This window comes from Anomaloglossus baeobatrachus, chromosome 4 (genome assembly GCF_048569485.1).
Source record: "Anomaloglossus baeobatrachus isolate aAnoBae1 chromosome 4, aAnoBae1.hap1, whole genome shotgun sequence".
NCBI classification, from domain to species: domain Eukaryota; kingdom Metazoa; phylum Chordata; class Amphibia; order Anura; family Aromobatidae; genus Anomaloglossus; species Anomaloglossus baeobatrachus.
In genome coordinates, this window is record NC_134356.1 from 450,896,313 (window position 1) to 450,914,994 (window position 18,682).

At 43.1% G+C, this 18,682-nt stretch overlaps 1 protein-coding gene across 3 annotated transcripts in view; it reads left to right on the plus strand.

Moving 5' to 3' along the window:
- FAM219B (family with sequence similarity 219 member B) overlaps nt 1–15,446 on the plus strand; it is a 31,875-nt gene extending 16,429 nt beyond the window's left edge. For 2 of the 3 annotated variants that reach the window (XM_075345595.1, XM_075345598.1), the window contains exons 4-6: nt 29–106; nt 11,153–11,201; nt 14,429–15,446. In XM_075345595.1, coding sequence (XP_075201710.1) covers nt 29–106; nt 11,153–11,201; nt 14,429–14,587 — 286 coding nt within the window. In that variant the 3' untranslated portion in view covers nt 14,588–15,446. The remainder of the gene's footprint in view (nt 1–28; nt 107–11,152; nt 11,202–14,428) is intronic. The other variant, XM_075345596.1, reaches the window with a different exon arrangement.
- Nucleotides 15,447–18,682: the final 3,236 nt, after the last annotated feature.

Consider the following 18,682-nt stretch of genomic DNA (forward strand, 5'->3'; position numbering starts at 1 on the left):
GTGTGATTATACCTTTTCTATATTGCAGGTCAGTAAAGTTTAACAAGGGATATGCAGCCCTCAGCCAGGCGTCTGATGAAACACTAGTATCCTTGGATTCTGACAGGTAATCTGACTTTTAGTATATTGATTGCTAACCTTACTTTGCTATGTTTTAACCCCTTCACGACCAATGACTTACATGTATGTCATCGGCTGTCGTAACCCTACCTTTGATGTGGGCTCACATGCTGAGCACTTGATGGTGGATTTCATCAGCCGTCAAGTGCCTCTAGCAGTCACTGGTATATCAGAGATCGGCTGTTAACTAGTTAAATGCCGCTGTCAATCTGACCACAGCATTTAACACACACTGACAGGAAGCATGTCACTAATACTGCCCATTGGCGCCTCCGTCGCATGATTGTGGGGAGCTGATGGGTTGTCATGACAGCTGGGAGTCAGCTAATGACCCTTGAACCTGTTGTCATGATCCTCCTTAGAACGCCAGCAGTGAGACTGTGTTCATAGGAGATTGAGATTTTTTTTTTTTTTTTTGCTATACAGGGTTGTGCTGGTGCCTGTGCTATACAGAGTGGTGTGATCAGACGATCTCTGCTTCAAGTCCCCTAAGGGTACTATTAAATACTGTAAAAAAAATAATAAATGTTCAAATCACCCACATTTAGCACAGTGAAAAATAAAACAATTTATAAAAAAAAAATGCATATATTAGGTGTTATTTTCACATGTTAATTTGATAGGTAAATGGTGTAATGTGAAAAAAAAACACATCGTATCTACCCCAAAATTATATCAGTAAAAACGTCAGTTCAAGGCACAAAAAAATAATCCCTCACACAGCCCAAGATCCTGAAGAATGAAAACTTTATGGGTCTTCGAAAATGGCGACAAAAGAAAAATGTATTACTTTTTTCTTTCTTTGTTTCATAAGTCATTGTAAAATTGCCCTTTTTTTTTTTTTCCTTGCAATTTCATTTGACTTGATACACACACACACACACACACACACACACACACACACACACACACACCTTTCATTTTCCAGTACAATTTTAGGACCGAATGAATGGTGTCAGTCAAAAGTACAACTCGTCCCACCAAAAGACAAGCCCTTCTACAGCTATATTGGTGAAAAGAAAAAAAAAAAGTTATCGCTCTTGGAAGAGAAATTAAAAATGTAAAATTGTTCTGTGATGAATGGGTTATTCCAGCACCTATTCACTGTATAACTGAATGCTGGTGAATTTGTGTGAGTCCCAACACAAAGGTGTTCACTGGAGATTTAGAAAAAGTAGTTCAGCTCACCCTTCCTAAAGTCCAGCTCAGGATCGGTGTTGGTGCACGGAGCTGCCCTGGCCTCAGGCAGAACACAGACAAGGAAACTAGAGTATGATCTCCAGCACTTCAAAGAAGGTTAAAAATATTTATTGAGGTTCTATTAAAAAAGATCCATCGATCATGAAAACAGTGAGGGGGGACACTGTCCCCCCTCACTGTTTTCATGATCGATGGATCTTTTTTTAATAGAACCTCAATAAATATTTTTAACCTTCATTGAAGTGCTGGAGATCATACTCTAGTTTCCTTCACTGGAGATTTGTCTTACATGAGTCTCCCCTCACTGTAGGCTACTTTCACACTTGCGTTCAGCGGAGTCCGTCACTATGGAGAATAGCGCTGTCCGTTAACGCACTGCACTAGTCTCCATAGACTTGTATGGACAACGCACTGAAACGCAAGTGTCAGCGTTGCATCCGCTGGACGACGCAGCGTCGTTATTTTGACGCTGCGTCAGGCGGAAGAAACGTAGCATGTAACTTTTTTTTGAGCAGCGCAATCCGTAGGATTTCACTGTGCGTGTTTTTTTTTTTTTTTTTTGTATTATTTAATTACAAACTTTATTTTGTCTCCCAGTGGCCGAACGTTCAGCTGAGCGCCCGCCCACCGGCATGTGAGAGCGCTCAGCTGAGCGACCGGCCGCCGGCATGCCCGCCGGCATGTGAGAGCGCTCAGCTGAGCGCCCGCCCTCCGGCATGTGAGAGCGCTCAGCTGAGCGCCCGCCCGCCGGCTATTGGGAACGATCAGCTGATCGTTCACAATAGTCTGCTGCCGGTAAAGTGTAAAGAAGAAAAAAAAAAAAAGCTTTCAGTTGTTTTGTACGATCCGTTGTATCCGTCCCACAACGCAATACTACAGAAGCCGTCCAACACAAGTGTGAAAGTAGCCGAAGACTGTGTTGTAGTTATTGAATGGTGAAGCAGGTCGCACATGCGCCCTGCTGCATCATTTACTTTTTGTCATTGCTAAAGATAGCTGAGTGCAGGGCTCTGTCCTTTGGTATCTTCATTGTCAAATATTTGACTGGAGGCAGGTGCATGTATGACATGCTGCTCCATTCATCTCCTCCTGGCCATTGTCATTCAGCTCAACTCTTCATCAATCTGTAAATATAATGTAATCTTCTTATCTTATCTCAATTGTACAAGTTACAGTCTGCAGACACAAAGGTAGAGTCAGGATACATTTAGCAGAAGTTATAGTTCCATAGATCAGCAGGACCCTATAGAGCCTCAGAAGCAGGGGGTCCGCAAAATGTATCCTATTTGGCAGCATGACACAAAAGTGGGCAAATGCTAAATCGCTGCAGGGGGCAAAGGGGTCTGCTTGGCATCATCCAGGAATCAGCCTGGTGGGGATTCATTGACAGAACATAAGGAGCTATGCAGACTTCACGTCGTCACCCTTTGCATTCCTAAATTGTTATAATTCACATTCCTCGTGATGATTTATTATTTAAAAACCAAAGACTGACAATAAACGTAATTACAGATGACAATTCACATAGAAATCCTTTAAAACCATTTGATAGAAATGGTAGAAAAAAATCCTGTGACTTGGATTTTCTAAATCCAATATTTGAAGGTATAGAAAATGCAGCAGGTAACGAGGAAAACTCCCTTTTACCATAATTGCAGAATAATAGCTGAGACACTGAAATCTGATTTAGTTCAGTCACAAATTATTGAAACAGCCAAAGTAATAGATGTGAATAGAGCCCAAAACGTGACTAATGTTTGCATTACTGCCCATTACTTAGCGCGTTATGTTTTGGAATAGTAGATCCCACCATGAGAAATCAATGCGTCACCTGCCAAGTATAAAGAAGGATTTCAATTAGTTTTCAGATCTGCGCTGTATACGGAAAATCATGTGTAGTATATCATGACTTTTGGAAAACTATGCTATGACTGCACAGTGTGAATACCCCCATACATGCTGAGAATGTTACAGTGGAACCTTGGTTAACGAGAACAATCTGTTCTGGGAGTGTTACTCATTCATCAAAGCAAGATTTCCCATAGGAAATCATTGCAATGCAGACAATTTGTTCCACAACTTGTTAAATGTCCCATCCTGGTCCCCTATTGTGCCATTCCACACACGCAAATACACACACGCATATTATGCTCACTTTACCTTCCGTTCCATCGTCGGCCTCATGGTTCTTGTAGTTCGCTGGTACAAGATGTGTATCGGGTAACTATCGCGACGAGGGAGGAACTTCCACTGCCAGAGCGCTGACGTCATAAGCAGGAGCCGCTTGCCTCTGATTGGCCAGCGTGCTGCCTTGGAGTAGCGGCTGACAGCGGTAGTTCCTCCATCGACGCGATGGTTACCCGTTGCACATCCTGTAGCGGCAAACTACAAGAATCGGGAGGCCGGCGATGGAACGGAAGGTAACGTGAGCATATGTGCGTGTTTGTTCGGAATGCAAGAGTGGGTTAGAGCGCATTGAAAGTACGGAACCGGAAGTGTGTGCGGTGAGTATTTTGCCCGTACGGCAAAGCTGGCTCGTAAACTGAGTTACAAATTTACAGCAAGCTTTGCTCGTATAGCGAAATACTCGCAAACGGGTTATTCGTTAAGCAAGGTTCCACTGTACTAGATATTACAAGGAATTGATACAACAGCAGTAAAGTATCACAAAGGTCGTTTACACTTCAACTGTATTATTAAATGGTGGAATTTCTCTTTTAATCTAGTCCTGAGCAATGGATTTATAACTTGTATATATCTCTTTGGCATCTCTAAGATATTGTTTTCAGAGCAGGGGCTCCTTGTAATGCTGTTAATGATTGATGTAGACAAACATTGCAGGGTGGGGTGTAAGTTGGGGGAAGTAAAAAAGTGTTTCAGTTTATGTATCGCAGCTATAATTTTATTACAGCAGCACTTGTGTTATGTGTCACTAGAAGATTACCTAATTAACCCCTTAAACTGACTTTTTTTTTATCCCATTCGCATAGCAATATGAGGGCTTGTTGGGGTTTTTTTGTGTTTTGAGAGACAACATTTAGGCCATGTACACACAGTGCGTTATTGTTGCAATTTTATCAGAAATCTGCATGTCTATCTTTATGCCAGCAAAATCAATTCAATGTGTGTGTGTGTGTGTGTACCATATTGCACTATATAGTAAAAAACCACGTTTTATAATAGATAATATACACAATATATTTTGTATATTTATGTACATGCATATATACCCAGATATACAGTATGTGTGTATACGTATGTACATGTTGGATTTCTGTTGGACATAGTACAAAATAAAATATATGTATGTGTATATGTGTGTATATATATATATATATATATATATATATGTATGTGTGTGTGTGTATATATATATATATATATAATATATATATATAATATATATATATATATATATATATATATATATATATATATATATATATATATATATATATATATATATATATATATATATATATATATACATATACATATATACAGTGGAACCTCGCTTAACGAGTAACCCACTTAACGAGAATTTCGCTTAACAAGCAAAGCTTTCTGTAAATTTGTAACTCTGTTTACGAGAAAGCTTTGCTGTACGAGCGAAATCCTCACCTCACACACTTCCGGTTTCTGTACATCCACCACGCTCTGACCCGCTCTTACAGTCCACACACACAAGCACGCACAAAACACGCACACACATACAGTATTATGCTCACCTTACCTTCCGTTCCACCGCCGGCCTGGAGTGGCAAACTACAGGACCCAGGAGGCCGGCGATGGAACGGAAGGTAAGGTGAGCATAATGTGTAGCTTCCGTTTCTTCGCTGGCCTCCTGGGTCCTGTAGTTCGCCGCTCCAGGGTGTGTATCCGTAACCAACGCGACGAGGCAGGAACTTCGGCTGTCACCGCTACTCAAATGCAGCGTGCTGGCCAATCGGAGGCTAGCGGGTCCTGCCTTTGACGTCAGCGCTCTGGCAGCGGAAGTTTCGCCCTCGTCGCGATGGTTACCCGATACACAGCCCGTACCGGCGAACAGCAAGTCCCAGGAGACCGGCGATGGAACGGAAGGTAAGGTGAGCATAATGTGTGCGTATTTCTGTGTGTTTGTGCATGTGTGGAATGGCACAATAGGGGACCAGGACGGGACACTTAACAAGTTGTGGAACAAATTGTCTGCATTGCAATGATTTCCTGAGGGAAATCTTGCTTTGCTGAACGAGTAACTTGGTTAACAAGCACACTCTCTCGTTAACCAAGGTTCGAGTGTGTGTGTGTTTGTGTGTGTGTTTGTGTTTTTTTTTTTTTTCTTTACTATATACTGCACATCTTGGCTCTTCTATATACTGCAATATGGATCTCCTATGGAGGTCAACCTGTGACAAAGATTGCAGTGACGTGCGTGTTCAGCAAGTCCCTGGTTGTCATGATAATTAAACAGTTCCCGGACTTTTTGTCGAGGGGAGTCAATAGGAGCTAGAACGTGCAGTCAGTGACATCATTTTAATGTCGCTATCAGTTTGCAGTGATTTGGAGTAAGTTCTGGCTGCTGCAGTTACAGGCACACGCTGGATATGTAACTCAGGTGACTTCTGCCTCATGTAAAGCAGGCTCAGCTCGTGAGTCAGCTCCATACATTCCTTATGACTAAAACATACATCATAGGTAGTTATATTATGTTGGGCAGGCTAACTAGAGCATTACTGGAGAAAATAGTTATATCCTCCCTGCAGCCACTCAGTCATTAGGGCGGTGCAAGGAGCAGTCACCGATCACTAGACAATGAGCGTGCTGTAATCAGGACATGACATGTGGATTGACAGCTTAGGGCTCAGTCACATGACCGTTCCGTTTGTCCCGCTCAGTTGCTGTTTTTTTGCGGACCCACAGACAGGACCATCTTTTCAATGTCTTTTGTGTAGGATCGGATGGCACACGGAAGCACTTCGGGTATCTGATAAACGCCGTGACATCAGTAACCCCAGGGCTTGATGCCAGGTAACATTACACATCTGGTATCAACCCCATATATTACTCCGTTTACCACCGCACCAGGGCATCGGGATGAGTTGGGACAAAGCGCCAGGATTGGCACATCTAATGGATGTGCCACTTCTGGGGCAGCTGTGGCCTGCTATTCTTAGGCTGGGGAGGGTCCAAGAACCGCGGCCTCCCTAGTCTGAGAATACCAGACCACAGCTGTCCGCTTTACCTTGGCTGGTGATCCAATTTGGGGGGGGGACCCCACGTTTTTTGTTTTACATTATTTATTTAAATTTAAAAGAACAGCTTGATGTGCTCTCTGTTATGGATTACCAGCCAAGGTGAAGCTGCCAGATTTGGTCTGCAGGCTGCAGCCGTCTGCTTTACCCGAGCTGGCTACAAAAAAAAAAATAGGGGGACCCCACGTCATTTTTTTTTGCTAAATACAAGGCTAAGCACCCTTTAGTGCCACATGAAAGGCACTAAAGTGTGCAAGATTACAAAATGCTGGAGAGTGGGACATTATATGTCTCTCATCTATCCCTCGGTCTATCTATATCTAGCTATCCATCTACCGTATTTATCTATGTAGCTGCTTCCGTGTTTTGCAGTCCGCAAAAAAACGGAAGGCACACAGATGACATATGGATGACACACGGCCCGTGAACGGATGTCACACGGATGCATTCGTGAAAAAACAGACCGTGTTTTGCGAACTGCAAAAACGGAACGGTCATGTGAATGAGCCCTTAGTCTGCACACACATGCTGCACAGCAGGCTGTCAATCAATTTACTGCGGAGTGATTACACCGCTCATTATATAGTGGACAGTGACTGTAATAACCCTTGCACCATCCCATTGACTGGAAACAACCAGCGAGGCAGGTGGGCACTGTATAAATGCTATTTATCTGCAGATTACCTCTGTATATCCCAGTACATAGCAATTCTGGAGGTGACAGGTTCTCTTTTGTTGGGCACAAGAACATTATCTGAAGTAGCCTGACTCGGACCCTATCTTTTGTTTTAAAAAAAACAAAACTATTAGTAACTGGATGATGATTAAGTCATTTCACCAGATGAGCAAATATTTTGCTTGTCTTTGGGTGATTGACAGCCCATTTAGACCAGCCGAAAAAATTACTGTTCTTATGAACATTTTGTTTCTGATAATTGTCCAGTTTAAATGCACATAAAGGCTGTAAAAATAAAGTCTGTGTATGTACATTTAGTACATTGGATAATGCCCTCTAATAGTGTGGAGCTGAGGCTGCACCATCCCCTCAAAATGCCGGCAGCAACCAGAGCTTAATCAATCGCTGACATTTACCCATTTAAATGCTGCTGCCAATGAATAACCCCAGCTAGCATTTTTGGCCACCGCACCTATTTAAAAAAAATGCAGTAAAAAGTTATGAAAATATTAACTTGACATACAAAAAAAACTAGCCAACTCAAACGCACAGCTCAATCTATGGAAAAATAAAAAAAAAAACCTTATTGGGCTAAGAAAATGGTGACTGAAACAAATTCTTTTTTTTTTGTTTTTGTTTTTGTTTTTACAAGCTTTCCAGTTTTCTTATCACATATAAATTTAAAAGATAAAAAAATTAAAAATAAAAAAAAATGTAGGTTTGGTATCACTATAATTGTACTGACCTGGACAGTTTATACTGCTTGGTCATTTTTAATGCAAAATAAGCGTAATAAACAAAGCCAGAATTGGGGGTGTTCTTTCACCATTTCACTACATTTTTCTTTTCTTCTTCATTTTTCAGTACATTATAAGGTATGATGGGACTTGTCATTCAAAACTATAACTTTCAAAATGGGGCCCGCACACCTTTTTACTATAAAATGAATATGCATGTGCACAAATACGCTGTGGCCAATAACCATGCACGATGTGTCAGTATACTACTGAATGAATACATGCGGAAAAACCATCTAAGGCCTTGTGCGCACTAGGCGTTTTTGCCGCGTTTTTAGCGGCGTTTTTTTACCGCGTTTTTGTGCTGAAAACGCAGTGACATTGCTTCCCCAGCAATGTCAATGGGTTTTCAGAAGTGCTGTCCTCACACAGCGTTTTTTTTTTAGCTGCGTTTTTGTGGTGACCACAAAAACGCAGCATGTCAATTATTTCTGCGTTTTCCACTGCGTTTTTCACTCATTGAATTCAATGAGATGTTAAAAACACAATGAATAACGCATATAGCCGCGTTTCTATGACTAAAAACGCAGCTATAAACGCAAGGGGTGGGTACTACAGTGACGTGTACAGGAAGAGGATTCCTTCTGTTGGTAAACACAGAAGCATGAATCCTCCCGGTACCGTCACCGCTGCGTCCACCTCCCGTCCTGTGCATGTCAGCTCCGTGCGGCGCCATGTCTGGGCGGGAGGTGGAGGCAGCGGCGAAAAACAAAGTGAACAGTAGAAAAAAAAAATGTCATATACTCACCTGTCCGCAGGGTCCCGGTGCCATGCCCGCTCCCAGCCCCTGTCTCGGTACCGCCGCTCTGGCTGTGTGCAGTCTCCCCGGGGCAGGACCTTGCTTGCAGGACCTGGCTGTGGATCACCTGATGCAGTCACCTGACGCATCAGCTGATCGTAGTCTCGCCGGCTTTTTCGCGCCCGGCCGGCTATCAGCTGATCCTGCCGTCAGGGGACTTCATCAGCTGATTACCGGCAGCTCCTGCAGCGATCGTATAGGATCAGACTCCTGTCCAATCGATCGCTCCAGGAGCTGCCGGTAATCAGCACAGCACATAAGTGAGTATGTATTTTTTTTTTTTTTTTTCTACTGATGCATCAGCTGATTGTATAATCGGCTTTTATACAATCAGCTGATGTGTGATGTGATTCAGGCACTTGATCCTGACACATCATCTAATCGCTCTGCCTTCCTGCAAACCGATCAGATGATATTGGATCCGGATTGGACGGCGCGGGACCCTGACCCAGGATTACTGCGGAGGGGGGTTTATTTCAATAAAGATGGAGTCACTAATTGTGTTGTGTTTTATTTCTAATAAAAATATTTTTCTCTGTGTTGTGTTTTTTTTTTTTATCATTACTAGAAATTCATGGTGGCCATGTCTAATATTGGCGTGACACCATGAATTTCGGGCTTAGGGCTAGCTGATAATATACAGCTGGCCCTAACTCCATTATTACCTAGCTAGCCACCCGTCACCAGGGCAGCTAGAAGAGTTGGATACAGCGCCAGAAGATGGCGCTTCTATGAAAGCGCCATTTTCTGGGGTGGCTGCGGACTGCAATTCGCAGTGGGGGTGCCCAGAAAGCATGGGTACCCTGCAATGTGGATTCCAATCCCCAGCTGCCTAGTTGTACCCGGCTGGACTCAAAAATTAGGCGAAGCCCACGTCATTTTTTTTTTTTAATTATTTCATGAAATAATTAAAAAAAAAGGGCTTCTCTATATTTTTGGTTCCCAGCCGGGTACAAATAGGCAGCTGGGGGTTGGGGGCAGCCTGTACCTGCCTGCTGTACCCAGCTAGCATACAAAAATATGGCGAAGCCCATGTCATTTTTTTTTCTTTTTGGGCAAAAAACTGCATACAGTCCTGGATGGAGGATGCTGAGCCTTGTAGTTCTGCAGCTGCTGTCTGCTCTCCTGCATACACTAGTGAATGGAGGATGCTGAGACTTGTAGTTCTGCAGCTGCTGTCTGCTCTCCTCCATACACTAGTGAATGGAGGATGCTGAGACTTGTAGTTCTGCAGCTGCTGTCTGCTCTCCTGCATACACTAGTGAATGGAGGATGCTGAGACTTGTAGTTCTGCAGCTGCTGTCTGCTCTCCTGCTTACACTAGTGAATGGAGGATGCTGAGACTTGTAGTTCTGCAGCTGCTGTCTGCTCTCCTGCTTACACTAGTGAATGGAGGATGCTGAGACGTGTAGTTCTGCAGCTGCTGTCTGCTCTCCTGCATACACTAGTTCTGCAGCTGTCTGCTCTCCTGCATACAATGAACATTTTGAAGAAGGAAATGACATCAGACCTTTTTTTTTTTTTTTTTTTTTTATCAACAATCTTTAATGGCATTGTGCACTGATTAAAAACGCAGTGAGCAAAAACGCAGCAAAAAAACGCACCAAATCGCGGCAAAAACGCATGCGTTTTTGCCGCGTTTTTTTTAGCCGCGGGTGCGTTTTTTAGACAAAAACGCACATAAAAACGCAGCGTGAAAAAAACGCCTAGTGCGCACATACCCTAACCACACCAAAGTGACCTATTTGGATGGTCACTAATTCTAGCAAGTCTCCTCCTGGGCTGTCTACCCCGAAAAACGTTTCATTACAAGCAAGGCCTGGTTTTCTCCCGTCTGCAGTTCATTTGCGCTCTTTTTGGGCACTCGGAGAGCGGAGTCACTAGAGTTGGCGACCATCCATAGGAGGTCATCTTATCGTGGCTGGATGGCTTTTACTCTGATCAAAATATAGCTGATTTTTCTGTATGTAGGGATAGTGATATTTATCTATGCATTTATCATACGGAGCGGCAGCACACTGAATCTGAAGATTACAACCAAACCCTAATATAGGTAATTTGATGAAAAAAAAATGGGAAAAACAAAGTAAAAAATTGTTAGCAGTGGAAAAGATTCATGTTGGTTCACAATTTGCTGCTGGGAATAAGCTGCTGAGTGCTGTCTATAGTTCTGCCATACATCCAGGGTTGTGACTTTTAACAGTTTATGGTCTATTTACTTTGCGCAAGAACTAAATCAAATTCTTCCCAATTTTTCTTTTCCCCTCTACGCCCTATTGGCGGTGACTCCGGCTTCCTGCCCTCATTTCCTCTCGGCTTCCTGTTACAGTGATGTAGAATTGGAATCTAGATGTTCCTCTGGATATTCTTCAGCAGAGGCAAGTATATATTTAAAGATCTCCTCTTGTTATTATTATATTATGATTATAAGGCCTCATTCAGACGTCCAGTTTCCCGTATGTGTATGTATTCTTCTTGTGTATCACAGAACATATATCCTTTATAGTCTATGATGCCATTCACGTGACCATGTTGTGTTTTTTTGGGGGTTTTTTATGCAGATTGTCTGCACATTAAAAATATAAAAAATATCATTTTTTTTTCTTATTATCCTAGCCATAGAATAATCTTGCCCATTCAAATGAAAGGGGTCTGTGAAGAGAATGGACAGCAAGATATCTGAGTGCTGTTTCTTTGTTTTTCTTTCCACAACCCCCCCATTATAGGATAGGAAAATCTTAAAAATGTAAAAAAAAACAAAACAACCCACTGGAGAGAGAGAGATAGATATAATTCATTGGACTACTAAGCATAGTTTACTACACCAGTTAATATATATATATAAAAAAAAAAAAAAAACAGTGTATACAGGCCCAAAATGAGCTATATGGATGTGTGTGCTGTATTTTCTGAGCGCTCTTTCTGATATAGGCCAAATGGTGATTACCGTATTTTTCGGACCATAAGACGCACTTCTTTCCCCCAAATGTTGGGGGTGCGTCTTATGGTCTGACTATAGGTCTGCGGCCGGGAATGAGGGTGCTGCGGTGGAGCGGGTCATCGAGGGCAGGAGCAGGCTGTAGCAGCCTGCTGTGACCACTTGGGCCCGCTCATTACATATGCACGGCCATCCTCCCGCCCATTTCTCAGCGCAGAAGCCGGCGCTGACAGGTGGGCGGGAGGACGAGCGGGGACGCGCGCATAGTAAAGAGCCGGCCCGCATGATCATCCCTGGCAAATGGCAATTACAGCCTGGAGTGATCATGTGCGGCTGTATTCACTGCTCCCCTCGCGTCATCATCAGCGCGGGGTGCAGTGAATCAGTACACTCACCTATCCCCGTGTGTGGAACCGTCCCCCTGCAGCACGCGATGTCTTCCTGTCTGTGCCGGTCAGCTGATCTGTGCTGATCAGCTGATCGGCACAGACAGGAAGACATCGCATGCTGCAGGGGAACTTCTCCACACACACACAGGTCAGTGGCGCCGAGATGAAGATGATCGGTGCTGCATGGAGTGAGGAAAAGGTGAGTATAAACGTTTATTTTTTTTTCTCTGTGCTATAGGATACAGGCCATATACCAGGATGGTATATGAGCACGATGGGGGCATATAGCAGGATGGATGCGGGGTATATGAACAGGATGCGGGGTATATGAACAGGATGCGGGGTATATGAACAGGATGCGGGGTATATGAACAGGATGCGGGGTATATGAACAGGATGGGGGGTATATGAACAGGATGGGGGGTATATGAACAGGATGGGGGGTATATGAACAGAATGGGGGGTATATGAACAGAATGGGGGGTATATGAACAGAATGGGGGGTATATGAACAGGATGAGGGGTATATGAACAGGATGGGGGGTATATGAACAGGATGGGGGGTATATGAACAGGATGGGGGGTATATGAGCAGGATGGATGGGGGGTATATCAATAGGATGGGGGTATATGAGCAGGATGGGGGTATATGAGCAGGATGGGGGAATATGAGCAGGATGGGGGAATATGAGCAGAATGGGGGAATATGAACAGGATGGGGGAATATGAGCAGGATGGGGGAATATGAGCAGGATGGGGGTATATGAGCAGGATGGGGGTTTATAGCAGGATCATATACAAGGCAGGAGGATCATTACCAGGGTGGGGTACCTGAGTAGAGAATTTGGGGACATTACCCCCATAACCGTGTCAGCAGCAGATCCTCGCCCAATAACAGTGTGTCATGACCACATTTTTTTGCTTAAAGTTTTATTTTCCTCCTCTAAAACCAGGGTGCGTCTTAGAGTCCGGTGCGTCTTATAGTCCGAAAAATACGGTAATTATGAAATGCAGTCAGACTGTGTCTGCAGTGTGCAGGATGCTGTTCAGCCATCAATGCCATGGAAGCATTGAGAATATCCTGGGGCTTCCATCACCTGCCGTTAAAATGAATAACTTTTTTTTATAGTGTATCACAAAAGTGAGTACACCCCTCACATTTTTGTAAATATTGCACTCAACTTCTTTGGTCAACCATATCAAGGCCTGTTCTGAGTGGAACCTGTCTTGTTAAACTGCTGTATGGTCTTGGCCACTGTGCTGCAGCTTTAGTTTCAGGGTGTTAGCAATCTTCTTATAGCCTACGCCATCTTAATATAGAGCAACAATTCTTGTTTTAGATTTTCAGAATTCTTTGCCATGAGGAGCCATGTTGAACTTCCAGTGACCAGTAGGAGAGAGTGTGAGAGTGATAACACCAAATGTAACACACCTGAGACCTTTTACAATTTCACCATTTCCACTTAGGGGTGTACTTTCTTTGTTGCCAGCAGTTTAGACATTAATGTCTGTGTGCTGTTATCTAGAGGGCACACCAAATTTATACTATTAGGCCCACCGTGATTCCGGTACGTATGACGTCCATTTTCATACGTACCAGAGACACGGACATATGCAGACACATTAAACTCAATGGGTCTGCGCACACATACGTGTTTTCTCATGGAAGTGTGTCCGTGTGGAACACAGGCTTATCAATGTGCTCCACACGGCGACATGTTTGTTTTTTTCCGGCAGCACTGATGTCACGCGGACCATACACTGATGTGATCCGTGTGACAAGTACCAGAGAAAACATTAGTCTTCGATATAAAATGATTTTCTATACTCACCTGTTCCCAGCACTGCTGTCACTTGCTTATGAGCCCTCTCTTATGCTCATGAATAGTCACGGCACTGCGGATCCAGAAGCAGCAATGCTGGGGACAGGTGAGTAAAAAGTTCCTGCTCTCCGTGTGCTATCACGGATAGCACATGGAGAACATGTGCGCCAAAATCACGACACGGATGGCCATACGCACCTTCAACATAGTCCGTGCAAAATGTCAGTGTTTTCAATGGAAGTGTGAAAGAGGCCTTATACAAGTTGCACACTGACTACATTGTATCAAAGTCTCATATCTTCCGTTTTGTGCCTTTTTGAAAAGCGAATAAAATATTTAGAAAAATGTGATGGGTGCACTCACTTTTGTGATATACTGTAGATGTAATCATGAACTGTCTTTTGCAGAAAGGAAATATATTCAGATGATGATTTGGTTCACATTTCTTTCTATAGCAGGTTTCACAAGACCTCAACCGGCAGCTTCTCCAAGATGGCTATCACTTAGACGAGATTCCAGATGATGAAGATCTAGACTTAATTCCTCCCAAGCCTGTCCGTTCTTTCTCCTGTCCGTGCTGTTTGGGGGAATCTTGGTCGTGCTGCATCCAGTGATCAAACATGGGAAATATATGTATTGTTCCTACTATCATCCACTCGCTGCGTCCTTGGCTTCTCTGAACTCAGGAGGTGACTGATCAGATGGTAAACTGAGCTGGCTTGTATGGATAGATAGTTTACATGTGGCATGAGAATTATGGACTCTCATGATACACAGTATGGCTCTACGAGATGCCGGCTTTGCTACATATATTTGAGAACACTATACATGGACAGATGCTGCATCTAGAAGTGATAACTACCTGCCCTGACAATCATGTCCAAAGACATAAGCTATGGTGCTTTTAATGTAGCTTGGTGGGCCACCAGAAGAAGCCCACTAAAAGTGATTCCAAAGACCCTATATCATCATGGATGAACTTCAGTCTCATGAGTGTCAAGGTTTTACTTAGGCTGCACCCAAACAAATTAATCCAACTATGTACTGTAAGACTCCCATTTGTTCTAACTGTTACTTAACAAAACTGGTCATTACAACTAAATTACTGAATATAGAGTGTATGGGAACAGGGACACATGAAGTGGTATTGGAGGTTACGATGGGTCTAGCCAGCTCTTTCTGAGGTTCCTGCTGTTACAAGGTTGGGAAACGTCTATATCACATTATATGGAGTAAGTGCAACTAGGGGGAACATACGTGTTTACAAGATGGAAAGTGAACCTCCTATAAAACAATATGGGATTTTTATTCAAGACTTGAATAGGTTAAATTTTTGAGGGGTTAGCAATAGTGCTCAGCATAACATGCAATTACTAATGTGTAAAGGCACAGTTCTCAAAGCTCTCGTACTTATATTCAGCTAAATATTTTCAGAGTTTGTATCTTTATTAAACACTATTTCTGTTTTATGAATTCCGATTTCATTACTGAAGAGATTTCACCCTGTATAAATGCATTCCTCAACATTAAAATTGCAACAAGAAGGAAAAGTTGCGTAATTTTAGAAATCAAAAGGATCAATAGACAGGTTAATGTTATGCCAATGATGAAAAAAATGGAAACAATTTTCAATACATATTGATTTATTCAGTATCGAGTATGAGTGGCATGCACAGAACTACATGCACTTATACTCCTTTCTATGTTATCATTGATGTCATTAATGGTTGACTGAGGAATATTCTGCTACTATGGATGCACTTGGTCTCTCAAATCATCAAGATCAGCTGCTGGCAGTTCCCAGATGTGCTCAATGGGAGACAAGTGTAGAGACTTTGCCGTCCACACAAGCGGCTCAAAGTAGCAGAGGAGACGTGGCCTGGTAGTGTGGGGTTAGAAAACAAATACTGGGAACTTTGGTAAAATCGCCATATCAATGGTTCCACAACCAAATCTATGTAATAGTGGGTTGTTAGTGTACCCTGTAATGAACACTAGTGGGGTCTACTGACTGTACATTATGCCAAACCACACCATAATCGTGAAGGTTTTTTCCTTGTCCTCATGACACCGCTATCAAGATGGCAATGGAGGTCTATCCTCTCGAGTGAGGAGTCCTGCTTTTAGTTTGGTTGCAATGATAGTCCGAGATAGAGCTGGAGACCAGATGAACAATACCATAAAGAAGCATTCACAAGTAGTGATGAGCGAACCCGCAGATGTTTGGGTCTGGCCGGACTTTAATTAAAGAAAAAAAGGTGTTACCAGAGTTCAAAGCCTGCAGGTGTTCAACACCAGTGAACTCTGCTAAACTCAGTGACATCACAGCTCTCAGCTGTGGGTCAGTCAGTCTCTGCCTGGAGTCGCAGCAGAGCAGTCATGTTCTACCCTACTGCAACGCCAGTATGTGGCAGAGTTGGGATCGTCCTGGGACGTTGTTTGAATTTATGTTGGACCTTGGTATGTTATGGTAATTAAAAAATAAAGGATTAAAATGTTGTTTTTCTTTTGACTTTTATAAGATTAGTGATAGGGGGGGTGGTCTCAGACTTCAACCCCTCACTAATTCTGGGCTTAGTGACAGCTGTGAGCTGTCATTATCCCGATTGCCACAGTACCAGGTCAAAGAGTCTGAATTGTTGCATGTAATGGATGTGACTATTCTGGGGTGGCTGCAGGCTGCTATTCGTAGCCTGGTGGGAGGTCCTAATAACCATGGGCCTCCCCAGGCTGAGAATACCAACCCCCAGCTGTTGGCTCTGTCTTGGCTGATATCAAAATGAGGGTCACCGCACGTTTTTTTTTTTATAATTATTTTAATAAATAAAGCCGAATGTGGTTCCTCTTTGATACACAGCCAAGATACGCCCATGGCTGGGGTCTACAGCCTGTAGCCATGGCTTGATCTGTGCTTTTATCTGTATACAGGGGGAAACTGTTTTTTTTTAATTTATTTTACACTGCAGTATCAGACCACAAACAGCGACTGATTGCAGCCAATCACGTGCTGTTAGAGGCGTGGTCTACTGGAAGCCAGAGTCGCCATTGGTTGAGGAAAGCAGTGAATATGTATGAGCATTGATGAAAGGACCTGGAAGTAGCGTTACCACCGAGGGGAGGGGAGGTAAGTATATTGCTCCTGCTTTAAATATTTTTTTTTTTTTATTTTTTTTTAATCATCTGGGTGGCTGGACCCGAATTGTAATACAGACTTCCCAGAGAAGTCTGAGTCTGGGTCCAGAACGTGACCATCTGCTGTTCGGTACGGATTCCGAACTTTACAGTTCGGGTTTGCTCATCACTATTCCCGAGGCAACACCAGTGTCACTCCCATTCGATACAAAAATAGTGTATCCAGAATCTTATTGTTTGGAATGCAAAGTTTATTTTTGTACAATGCAGTAACATGGACAGATAAAAGGAGTCTATGGGACATCTTATGAAACAGAATGAGTATAAGATGGCATTTTATGGAGATATTGCTTTAAAAGCATAGGGAATGCTCCTGTGTGCCTCATCTCTACATCTATACTTGTAATTACTTAGGATTTTACTCTTGATTTTTGAAAAATGCATGTATTTAAGAAAAATATTATATGGATCTAAAAACCATATATCACACCATGGTTCCTGCACTCCCGACTACCGAAGGGGGAAGTCTTCTGGTCATGAGGTGCAAGGTTTTCATTTACAGAAGAAGAAAATGTGGTTTAAAATGTGTTTCCTTTTTTAAAGCAACAGTAGAGTTAGAAAAATGTAGGAAAGTTTTTCTTCTGTTTTTTATTAATTTCAAAGTCTGCAAGATATTCTGCATGTTCTTAAAATAAACAGACTTGCAGACTATAGATTTGCTAATTTTTTTTTGCATTGTTTTGTTCTTTTGCGTTCTGGACAAGCTTAGACTATCTGGTCTCCAATCCTGCTGCAGTTATGGGGCCATGTAATTTAGTGTGCCTGTAATAAAGACAACTTTACAAAAGCTGTCGGCAGAGCAATTATTTGGCTGATAGCCATGTGTTTCTGTGTCCCCTATGGGAGGAGCAGAGTTAGGGGTACTTTGCACACTACGACATCGCAAGCCAATGCTTTCGATGCCGAGCGCGATAGTCCCTGCCCCCGTCGCACATGCAATATTGTGTTATAGCTGCCGTAGCGAACATTATCGCTACGGCAGCTTCACATGGACTTACCTGCCCTGCGAAGTTGCTCTGGCCGGCGACCCACCACCTTCCTAAGGGGGCGGGTCGTGCGACGTCACACGGCAGGCGGCCAATAGAAGCGGAGATGAGCGGGACGTAAAACATCCCGCCCACCACCTTCCTTCCGCATAGCCAGCCGCAGGACGCAGGTAGGAGATGTTGCGGTTTCACACACAGCGATGTGTGCTGCCGCAGGAACAACATCGTAACATCGGTCCTTCCGAAATTATGGAAATGACAGACGTTACACCGATGATACGATTTTGACGCTTTTGTGCTCATTAATCATATCAAAAACGATTTACACACTCAGATATCGACCGATGCCGGATGTGCATCACTTTCGATTTGACCCCACCGACATCGCAGCTGCGATGTCGTAGTGTGCAAAGTACCCCTTAGGCTATGGGCGCACGCTGCGTTTTCTTTTTTTGTTTTTTTTTTTTTACCACAAAGATGCAGCGTTTTTCTTTGTAGTGACTACTTTGAGCAGCGATTTTGGCTTTAAAA